The following is an 11000-nucleotide window of genomic DNA, read 5'->3' on the forward strand; positions in this document are numbered from 1 at the left end:
TCCTCCATCACTAGTAGTATGAACGCTGGACCGTGAGGCCGACCCGCAAACCACACTCGAGCACAGAACCTCACCGGCTCATGGCGAGGCGTCCAGCTGCACTTCCTGCGCAGATTCAGCCTTTCCCGAATTTGGCATTGCTGCTCGGCGCCATCGTCGGGAGCCCCTCCCCCCGTCTCCAAGGCCCGGGCGGCCGCCAGCGTCGCCAGACTGTGCAGGTCGAAGGTCAGCATGCGCTCACCTGCGGGGAGACGGATGGCGGGGGGGGGGGGGTTTCAGATCGGTACATTTGGTACATCGCTTTAGCGACACGACGGCTGACGGCGGTACGCAACATGTTGCGCGCGGCGAGCTGATTTATTTTGCCAGTGACGAAGCCGAGCCTTCAAGAGTGGTGATGTTTATGATATTAGCCGTGTAGTTTATTTGATGTATACTGCTGTTCCTACCTAATCGCGTGCACAAACAACACGTGAGCACACGCTCATGTCGGGGGGCGGGGGGGGGGGGGGGGATGTAAAGAGCAATCACTACATCTGTCAATGTCATTAGCGCCGTCATTGTCACGGCGCCGGTAGATGAAACGGAATATTCATGAGACTGTCCTCCGCGCAAATACACAACCTCCAGAAATGAAACGCGCGCGTACGCGTACAGCACTTTTGCTGAGCCGCCTCGACGTGCAAACTGCATGAGTGCGCAGAGGAGAGCGGCAGACGTGAGGGAGGGGGGAAGCAATAAGAGGTAAAGTGTTTATTGAGCTATCTATTTATTCTCCCACATCTCCTCATTATGGACATGGACGGAAGCCAATTTAGCCTTTGGAGGAGTGAAGAGTGGAGGAGCATCATGGCTTCCTCGATTGGGGAGGGGGGGGGGGTGTGAATAACATGGGCGTATATACAGATAGACTAACAAAGCTACTTATGTATACAGCCAATGTTTTTTTTTTGTTGTTTTTCAACCCTCTGTGGACCAAATAAAATTTTGCAGAGAGTAAAATCTGATACTTTCAGAAAATGATACTCTGGACTTGAAATTTTCCATTATATTAAACCTGTTGCAAATTTGCAACCCCTGCCCAGAAAGGGTTATCCATCCATCCATCCATCCATCCATCCATCTTCTTTGCCGCTTATCCTCACGAAGGTCGCGGGGAGTGCTGGAGCCTATCCCAGCTGTCAACCCTGAACTGGTTGCCAGCCAATCGCAGGGCACTCACAATCACAACCTAGGAGCAATTTAGAGTGTCCAATCAATTCATGTTTTGGGGATGTGGGAGGAAACCGGAGTGCCCGGAGAAAACCCACGCAGGCACGAAGAGAACATACAAACTCCACACAGGTGGGGCCGGGATTGAACCCAGGTCCTCAGAACTATGAGGCCAACGCTTTACCAGCTGATGCACTGTGCCGCCCCCCGGAAAGGGTTAATCGTAAATATTTTGTTAAAAACGTCGACGCAATTGCGCGGCAGTGGTTTGTTCGCTAAGAAATTTCTTCTTATCAGGCAGATTTTTTTTGCAAAAGCAACAAAAAAACAAACAAAATCCCATTCAATCCCGAGCCCGCCTGTGTGGAGTTTGCATGTTCTTCCTGTGCCTGTGTGGGTTTTCTCCGGGCCCTCCGGTTTCCTCCCACATTCCAAAAACATCCAACATTAATTGGACACTCTAAATTGCCCCTAGGTGTGATTGCGAGTGCGGCTGTTTGTGTCTATGTGCCCGCGATTGGCTAGCAACCAGTTCAGGGTGTACCCCGCCCCTCCTGCCCTTTGACAGCTGGGATAGGCTCCAGCACTCCCCGCGACCCTCGTGAGGATAAGCAGTGAAGAAAATAGATGGATGGATGTCTTTGAATATCTACCAAAAGAGTTTGAAAACAAAACATTCACCCAGTTATCAAAAAACGTGTTTAATGAGTGAGATTTGCTTGAAACGGAAATATGAAAGAATAAAGGGGGCGGGGGGGGGGGGTCCAGATACAAAAACTTCTGTCGGTGCCCAAATAAAAGAAACGGCGCTAATTTATCCAGAGGACGAGCCATCTTGATTTCGGCGCTATCTGTAATTGCGATCTGCACCGAGCGTCTGAGATTTTCTTCCGCACCAAGAAGCAGTCTGAATGCATCGGCTCCGAATCGCTTTCATCTCCCAAACACAGTCGCGATGACAAAAATTGCCATCAGCGGTATTAATAACATTCCACGCGGGGAAGCCAAAGCGGTCTTTTTTTCTCCCCCCCCCCCAAAAAAAAAAAAAAAATTAATAAATAAATGTGTTGCGATTTGGCTGACGTTTTCGCAAGCCGTGACAGGACTTAGCGATTTCGCACCTTATTTTTACGCGTGGACGCGAAATGCATGTAAACAATGCGCCGCTGCATCCATCGCAAACGCGTGCACGAGGGTGACTTGTGATTTTCGCGCGCATTCCTTCTGTCAACACGACGCGGGATTTACAGACATGATTACAATGCTTTGGCAATTAAAAAAAAAAAAAAAAAACATAAAGAGTGAAGCAGAGAGGTGGGAAGCGGCCTAGTGGGGGGGACGCAGAGTCTGATGGAAGAGAGCACGGTTTCATCTGGGATTACTTAACAGCTTATACACACACACACACGCACGCACACGCGCTGGCATAAATAAAAACACTTTCTCTCAGAGGGACACGAGGAAAATAGGAGCGCTTACAGGAGGAGTGTTTAAAAGGAAAAGGGTCTAATTAGTAAAGCAAGACGCCGCAGCCTGGGGGACATGGCGGTGTGTGCGCGTGTCGGCTCATTTCCGGAGGTGGGTTAGCGTCGCCACAAATTGTACCCGAGTAAGAGTAACGTTACTTTCAGACCATCAGTCAAATGGGAGGTGTCGAAAATAATCACTCGGCGGAGAGTGTGCGGTGAAAAAAAATACCGAGTAACTGAGTAACTATCCATCCATCAATTTTCTTTTGCCGCTTATCCTCACGAGGGTCCCGGGGAGGGCTGGAGCTTATCCCAGCTATCAACGGGCAGGAGGCGGGGTACAACCTGAACTGTTTGCCAGCCAATCGCAGGGCACATGGAGACAGACAACAGCCCCACTCACAATCACACCTAGGGGTTAATTTAGAGTGAAATAAACTATCCATCCATCTATTTTCTTCGCCGCTTATCCTCACGAGGGTCCCGGGGAGGGCTGGAGCTTATCCCAGCTATCAACGGGCAGGAGGCGGGGTACAACCTGAACTGGTCACCAGCCAATCGCAGGGCACATGGAGACAGACAACAGCCCCACTCACAATCGCACCTACGTGCAATTTAGAGTGTCCGATTAATGTTGCGTGTTTTTTGGGGACGCGGGAGGAAACCGGAGTGCCCGGAGAAAACCCACGCAGGCACGGGGAGAAGATGCAAACTCCACACGGGCGGGACTGGCATTGAACCCGGGTCCTCAGAACTGTGAGGCCAACGCTTTACCAGCTGAACCACTGTGCCGCTTCAACTTCCAATGTATTTCTTTTTTTTTTTTAAATCAAAGCATGAACGTCATCAAGGGAAAAATCTTCGAACGCGATTGTGCAAATTCAGACGTTGCCCACTAATATCACTTCAAATGGAAAATTTGACTTCACTCTCCATAAAATAACAAATGAAGGCAATTTCTGCCTCAGAAAAATGTCTCAAATCAACTTTGCGTACACTTTTGAAACCGCACCAAAACAGATACATCACGCACTTCAATAACCGATCACTCAAACGCACCAATTATGAAATACAACGAATCGACTCCCAAATCTTCTCATCATCATTCAACTAAGATGGACTCGGGTCACCTTCATCTCTGCCCTCTTTGCCCTCCAGACTCCTCTTCCGGATCTCCAGCTCAGCCAGTTCTCCCAGGATTTCCATGCCGCGGTGGAGGAGGGGGCCGGGCGGCCGGGCCGCGGGGGCCGGCGGGCGCAGGGCATCGCGGGTGGCGCACAGGGCGGCGGCGATGAGGAGCTCCAGGCTCCACATGTAGGCGCCTTGCTGCTGGGCCGCCGCGCTCATGGAGGGAGGGGGGCACCCGTCCGAGGGGGGAGGAGGAGGAGGAGAGTGGGGCACTTCCCGCTGTTCTAGACTCTCTTCAATCTGCTTGTCTTCTTCGCCGTCGACGACCGATTCCTCAAGTTGGTTCGTCTCCTCCTCCTCCTCCTCTCTCGCTTCTTCTGGAGATTCTCCAAGCGTGGCGCAGTCTGTTGGCTCACGCTCCATTTTTCCTCCTCCCAGTCCCCCTTTTGCGCGTTCCTCCTCGACCTCGTCGTCTTCGGGTACCTCCGCTTGGCGTAAGGCTCCGCTTGCAGGGTCGTCTGGACCCGGGACAGAAGACGGGGAAGGGCAAGGCGGCGGCCCGGAAGCGGTCCGTTCGTGCGCCGGAGCAGTGCATCCATCCCCTCGGCTTTCCTCCTCCTTTTCTTCTGGGGGTCCACAGTGGGATTCCGCCACTTTACAGTCCCTCCCGTCTTCCTCCTCTTCTTCTTCCGTCCTGGTCTCATCTTTAGTGAGAGGTGGGACGTGAGGAAGCGGCCGGAGAGACTTCGAGTCTGGCTCCGCCGGCTCCGATTCAAGCGAGGCTCGCTCGGCCAGGCGGGCTTCGGACAGCGAGGGCCCGGCCTTGAAACCCATCGAGAGCGGGGGGAAGGCGTAAACGGGCGGCAAGTCTGGCGGAAAGAAGACAAAAGCGAATGAAACTTTTGCCCCAAAACAGCACATTGAATATTGATATAGAATCGCAAAAAGAAATCTTTAGGGATGGCGGGGGATTTTGTACCGCTCACTCATTTTTTTCGTTTGAAATGTATGGCCGTTTCAGTTTTGGCAGACGGAATGACGAATGTGATTAAAGTTGCCATAATACACTTGACAGCTGGATGCAGATGGAACAGTGTGAAAATGTTACATTATTCTATACTCTGTGTGTGTGTGTGTGTGTGTGAGCAGGATATTGATGACACTCTGCCATTTCCCTGTGATTGCGGCACCAGCCCTGTCACCCATGCACTCCTATTATTGATGGTATCCCTCCACCCCCTGACAATGCAGCCAGATGAATGCATATCCTTCCGCCTGTACTTCTCAAGGACCCCTCAAGGGTAAGGAGGGCAAGTCTCTCTCTCTCTCTCTCTCTCTCTCTCTCTCTCTCTCTCTCTCTCTCTCTCTCTCTCTCTCACATGCACATGGAGGGCCCATATGCTATCCCTGACCTTAATAGCTGGGCCTCTTTTTACCTTGGATGGAAGACTAAAGCACAAATTCACACATATACCAAGGCTCGGGGAAGCTCATAACGTATTTCTTGACAATTCATATTTATAGGACATGTTGGAGATGTGAGGAGACAGTTTGACGAAGTCGCGTTTTCAAATGTATGGATGGATGGATTTTGATTGATAGAAACTCAAAAGGTCTGACCTCATGACGACCAAATGCTTTTGGGGTCTACTAAAACAAAGATCACGAGTCAGGTGAAAGATTCAACTCCTGTACTCAAGTAAATGAAAAAAAAAAGTAACTCTATTGAAGTACAAAAGTGAAAATAAGAAAGGAATTTTTACTGTCAATTGTATACGATTGATAATGCGGCACAATGTATGAACAAACTTAACAGACAAAATAGTTCTCATTTTTCAGTATGAGAAGAGGAAAAAATGTGACTGGATTGAGGCAGTCTTGGTCGATCGCGGGACGGTGTGCCAAAAAAAAAAAAAAAAAGTCGTCAGCCAATTTTCCCTCTAATCTGCGTGCGTGCGTAATTGTACACCACTGATGCAGTCTCTTCTTTTTTTCTTAAAAAAAAAAAATAATCCAATGCAAACTCAAAGTATACTATACAGCTATTCAGTTTGTGACATTTTTCAATACGATTCAATGAGTGAGGGACGATTGGTTGTTACATCCAATGGCCCAATTCACATACATACTGTAAAAAAAGAAGCCACTGGTTTCTTTTAGGCAGCACACAGAACTTTCTCTAACAAGGACCACTGCTCCGCCACACTCTCTTTTTCCTAGTTTACCTTACACCCCCCACCACTCTTAAAAGACATACACTCATAATTACAAATGTTACAGTACGTACGCAGCCCATCAATGTGTTTTATAATGACAGCGTCCACCACCACTGCTTTAGTTAGCAACACAGTCTGGGCAACGTAGAGCAAAGACGAGCTAAACTTGCTGCTTATGTTTACTTTAAATATTCATGGATGAAGTTACAAAAGAAATGCTGTTGTTTTAAGATGCAACGAGTGTCGGTAACTCACGAGTGGCTGGCTGCTTGAAAAGTAGATCTTGGGGTAAAAAAAAAGTCTTGGCACCCCTGCGTTAGAGCATGGAGGGTGCATACATTTAGTGTTTTTAAATCCAACTGAATAGCCAGCGTGTGATTAGGGGCTACATGCTGGCGTGGTCACTTTAGAGTGCCTCGTTGTCGCGGTGTGGAAAAAACCCACAATGACTTGGTGGAACATATTGCAGCCCCTCAAGGCTTTAAAACAGAAATGTGCAGCTTCTACTCCCCCCTAGCCTCGAATTCTGCGTTACTACAACATAGCCGTTGCTTTGTTATGACATAGGACAATGCATAGCCCCTGTCCCCCATCCCGTGATTCTAGATTTTTGAAATAAAAATCACGTTACAGGTTTGCCCATTTTAAGCAGACATGTTGTCGGAGTTCAAACGTGTAGTTAGATGAGAAAGTTGCTAAACAAGTAGTTGTGATACACGGGTGAGTAGGCCGCAGTTTCAATGCATTCAGCATTTTTGAAACATGATTTTATATACTTGCCAATTTCTTTCGTCATTCAAATTTTGCAGGATTGGGTTCTCTATGGCGTGTCAAATTTAGAAGTTTTTTTTTCACGTGGCAGGGATTTTCAGTACTTGTACTTCTTAATACCCCCCCCAGCTCTACAGTATAGTCAGTCACTTATATACTGCACCCTCCCTCTACCCTTTCGCCTTCATTCTTTCTCTCACCAAAGCTCTCAGCATTCATCAATTAAGCATTAACATCCCCACTCACCGGGCTCTAAGGATTGTGGGTAGTCCTGAGGTGGCTGCCCCTCCCCCCTATCGCTGGTCCTCTCCAGGCCTTTGGGTAGAAGCGACGGCGCGGGGCTGAGCGCCGGCGAGCGAGGGGCCGCCGCTGCCGGGCTCGGGGCGGGGGTCAGGGGATTGGGCGGGTGCGTCCGCCGGGAGGGGGAAGGGTAGCGGGGCGACTGACGACTGCTGGGACACAGCCCCGGCGACGGGGCCGACGTCTTCGGCGGGGGAGGCGTGTGCGAGAAGGGTTTGGCCACGTGCGAGGACGTGGCAGAAGAGGACGACGTCGGCGGGGTCCGCGATGCCGAAGCGTCTTCGAACGTCGCGGCTTGCTCGTCGTGTTTTCTCTGTCAGCACAAAAAAAAAATAAAAATAAAAATAAAAAATGGAGTCATTGCCACGCATTTTACCAAAAGTTATTGTCTAAAGGCTGTGAAGGGATTTTTGCTATGGTATTATAGTTCAAGTGGTGTCATTTTTAGCCATCTCTAATTCAACTGGTCTCATTTGGAGTCGTGTTGTTTTGGGTGCAGTCAGAATGTCATTCAGAACGGGGGTGGGGGGAGCGATGTGGCCTATTAATACCACTTGCGGGCTTACAAGTCTACAAATGTCAGCTGGTCCACACATCGCATAACGTGCACAATCAAGTCATTGTGCCCAACAGGACTGACAAGAGAATCTCTTGAAAATTCAACGTAGAATTGTTCAATTTCGAACGGGTTCTCACTGAGTCGCAGTTTTTGAACTTTGATCCCCAGTCCTACAACTGGTACAATGTGAGCGTTATGAGGCATTTCCACGCTTTTCTGGAATGGAGAATTACTTTGTTATTGTACAGGGTTTTTTTAATTTTTGAGAACGCCCGATCTCGTCAGATCTCGGGAGCTAAACGGGTTTGGCCCTGGTGAGTACTTGGATGGGAGACCGCCTGGGAATACCGGGTGCTGTAAGCTTCTCTCCCCGGCTAAAATGCAGAGGGGTTGCGTCAGGAAGGGCATCCGGGATAAAACTGTGCCAAACGAATGTGCGTTCATCTGAGACGACACGCTGTGGCGACCCCTAACGGGACAAGCCGAAAGGAAAAGAAGAAATGATTTGTTTTTCAATTGAGCTATAGGTCACATTAACAGGCGAAAAAGTTGATCTCCTTTATTTTACATCACAAAAACACTCGAATTTGAAAAGAGATGTCTGGGCTTTTTAATATCCTCTATATCTAGTGATACTGTCACATTTCGTATTAACTCATTCATGGGCAGGGTGGCAGTTTTTTGCGTTAATGAGATAAAAGTCTCCTAACAGGCCACAATCAAAGAAATAACACTTTTTTTTCATTTTAGGTTAAGTCATAAAATAACTTTACTCATTTATAATCTTGTCCCAAAAATGGGATGCTGCCCGCGAGAGGGTACTTGGCTTTTCTGAGTAGATCCTCCCAAAATCCAGAATCAGAATCAGATTAAAACACTTAAAATATTTTGATATACTGAAGGACATAATGCGTGAAAATCATGATGTCCCAAAAATGGGACGCAGCCCACGAATGGGTTAATTATTCTCACTCGTAAAATTGCGGTTTTTCACAACATCCACCCACTTTTACGTCTTATTACAATTACGTATTCGTGGTACCTGTCCGAAGGAATGGCGCTGCAAATGTTCCATGGCCCGCTGCTGATGCAGCGCGTACAGCTCTTGTTGCCGTAGGAATGAAGAGCGAGTGTAGATGGGGTGATGCTGGAGGTGAGGAGGGGGCCCGCGGGCTCCGTAGACAGGCGACCACGGACCGGATTGCTCCAAAACGTCTGAAGACGAGACAAGACAGCGGCGCTTGAGATTGACTTTAAAGTTCTTTTATGGAAGGGGAAAAAAAAAAAAAAAAAAAAAAGAGGCCGTATCTGCGGGGAGCAGCATCAAAGACTTAAAAACAAGTGTGTCACAAAGGTGCGCTTTGTTTGCGGTTGGCTGAGGCCGTTTTAAAACATTCTTCCCTCCATTCTCCTTTCTTTTTTACAAACTATTTTAAATTGGGTGTTATTCCGTGCAGCCCCGCCCACTACTCCAATGAAACACACGCGCACGCACACATATGCCTCCTTGGCTGCTTTGTCACTGGGAACCTTTGTTCTGTGAGATTAGCCTGAGTGGGCTAATGTTTCCCATGGGAAGGGTTCAGTGGATGCACTTCCCATCTCCGCAGGAACTCCCACAGAGCCGAGCGAGGAAGGCGGGAGATAATTAAATTTCACAGCCTGTTTGGAAAGAAGCATTCAAACACACGCACGCACGTTCTTCCATCGCTAGCGTGGCTAAGATGTAAAACAGAACCCTTAACGTCGGGCCGTGTCTCATGTTGGTCCAGACATGACGACACAACTAAGTTTAGACGCGCGTGCGCACACACACACACACGCCGGCCAGATTCCTGTCACGAGAGAGATGAACGTCAGTTAAAATGCTTTGCATAATGCCGAGCCCACGCTGCTGAGGGCAATGGAAATAGCGGCTCCTATTAACGAAGCGATAAAACATGCTCCCACTGACAGAGGGACTTAGTTGAGCATTATATTATGATTAGCCAATGACACTAAAACTCTGGGAGAGAGAAATGGCAGCGGTTGCGTTCGAGCAAATGGAGAAAAGGAGAGGGAGAGGGGGGGGGGGCGGCGGACGGAGGGCAGCGAGAACTCCGTTGTGTACTTGCGCCCGTCTTGGGGATATACCGAGGTGATGATGATGAGGCCCGGGCTCTGTGGGGAGGACCATCAGCGGGGAGCTGGAGTCTTGGGTGAGCGAGCCCAGCACGGGCTGCAGCGGGCTGGGCAGACCTGGGGGGAAGCTGGCACTCATCCCCACGTGGTTCAGACCTGGAACAAAAGGCGCAAGGAGGGGGGGTCTCAGCGTTGGGTGGCCTGTGACCAGGCGGCGCGTTACATCGTCTCTGCTAAGTTTCTCGGTTATTTTTACTTTTCCAATCATTTTTTTTTTCTCGGGTTTCCAGAGTCCGGAAGAGAGTCTAGGGTTCGACGCGACAGGTCAAATGAGAAACGTCGCACTTTACCATACGAATGTCCCATCCAGAGCGAGGGACTTCCTGTTCTCTGCATCCAGTGGTGGTGAGCCGGGTGGGCGTGTGCGACGGGGTCCGCCCCCAACTGCCCGGCGCCTCCGGGCACCAAGAGGTGAGAGGTCAGGTCGCCGTGGCAGCTACTTGAAGGGTGGATCCTGGCGAACTCCAGTCGATCCTTGCTGTCCCTTATGATTCAGAAAACAACTTTCATCATGATCATCATTATGTGTCTTAGTCTCGTCACGGTCACCATTTATGATCATTATCATCCTTGTGATCTTCATTACCACGACAACCATTATATCATCACGCATCGGTCTGTGAATTCTTCTTACCTTTTAAAACCCAAATAGAGGGACATAATAAGAGGGTGATACTTCAGAGACGCTTGTTTTAGCCCCCACAACATAACGGCTCATCTCAGAGAAAAGAAGAGAAAGTGTTTGCCCGTGTGTGTGTCGGTGTACTACAGAAATACTACATCAAAGGAGTAAATGGAGTGAGTGGGGGAGGAGGGGGGGGGGTTTAAAGAAATGGCGAGATCCCTTCCAAAACACATGGAAACACATGAAAGAACTGCAAAGGGACAAAATAGATGCGACTCTGCCGAGAAGTCTGCATTGGCGCTTTCGTGGATTCGAAGGTACCTCATGATCAGTTCTCTGTCCCTTTCCAGGTGATGAAGGCCGATCTGATCCTCCGTCATCCTCTTCCTCTCCTCTGCCTCGCGGCCAAGTGGGTACATGGCTCGGGACACTCCTGGAACGCAAACGGAGCGCAACGTTTCCAACAAACCCCATAGGGGAATGAACAAGATCGTGAAAATACACTTTTATTTTATTTTTTTATTTTTTTTTTTTTGGGG

At 49.0% G+C, this 11000-nt stretch overlaps 1 protein-coding gene across 4 annotated transcripts in view; it reads right to left on the bottom strand.

The window, feature by feature from the left end:
- Window positions 1-11000, bottom strand: part of bahcc1b (BAH domain and coiled-coil containing 1b) — a 111959-nt gene that overhangs the window by 19963 nt on the left and 80996 nt on the right. For all 4 annotated transcript variants that reach the window (XM_061810938.1, XM_061810939.1, XM_061810940.1 and 1 more), the window contains 7 exons: window positions 10783-10894; window positions 10127-10320; window positions 9789-9932; window positions 8698-8870; window positions 7043-7409; window positions 3812-4678; window positions 75-241 (listed from right to left, as the gene is read on the bottom strand). In XM_061810938.1, coding sequence (XP_061666922.1) covers window positions 75-241; window positions 3812-4678; window positions 7043-7409; window positions 8698-8870; window positions 9789-9932; window positions 10127-10320; window positions 10783-10894 — 2024 coding nt within the window. The remainder of the gene's footprint in view (window positions 1-74; window positions 242-3811; window positions 4679-7042; window positions 7410-8697; window positions 8871-9788; window positions 9933-10126; window positions 10321-10782; window positions 10895-11000) is intronic.

Source organism: Syngnathoides biaculeatus, chromosome 22 (genome assembly GCF_019802595.1).
Source record: "Syngnathoides biaculeatus isolate LvHL_M chromosome 22, ASM1980259v1, whole genome shotgun sequence".
Taxonomy (NCBI): domain Eukaryota; kingdom Metazoa; phylum Chordata; class Actinopteri; order Syngnathiformes; family Syngnathidae; genus Syngnathoides; species Syngnathoides biaculeatus.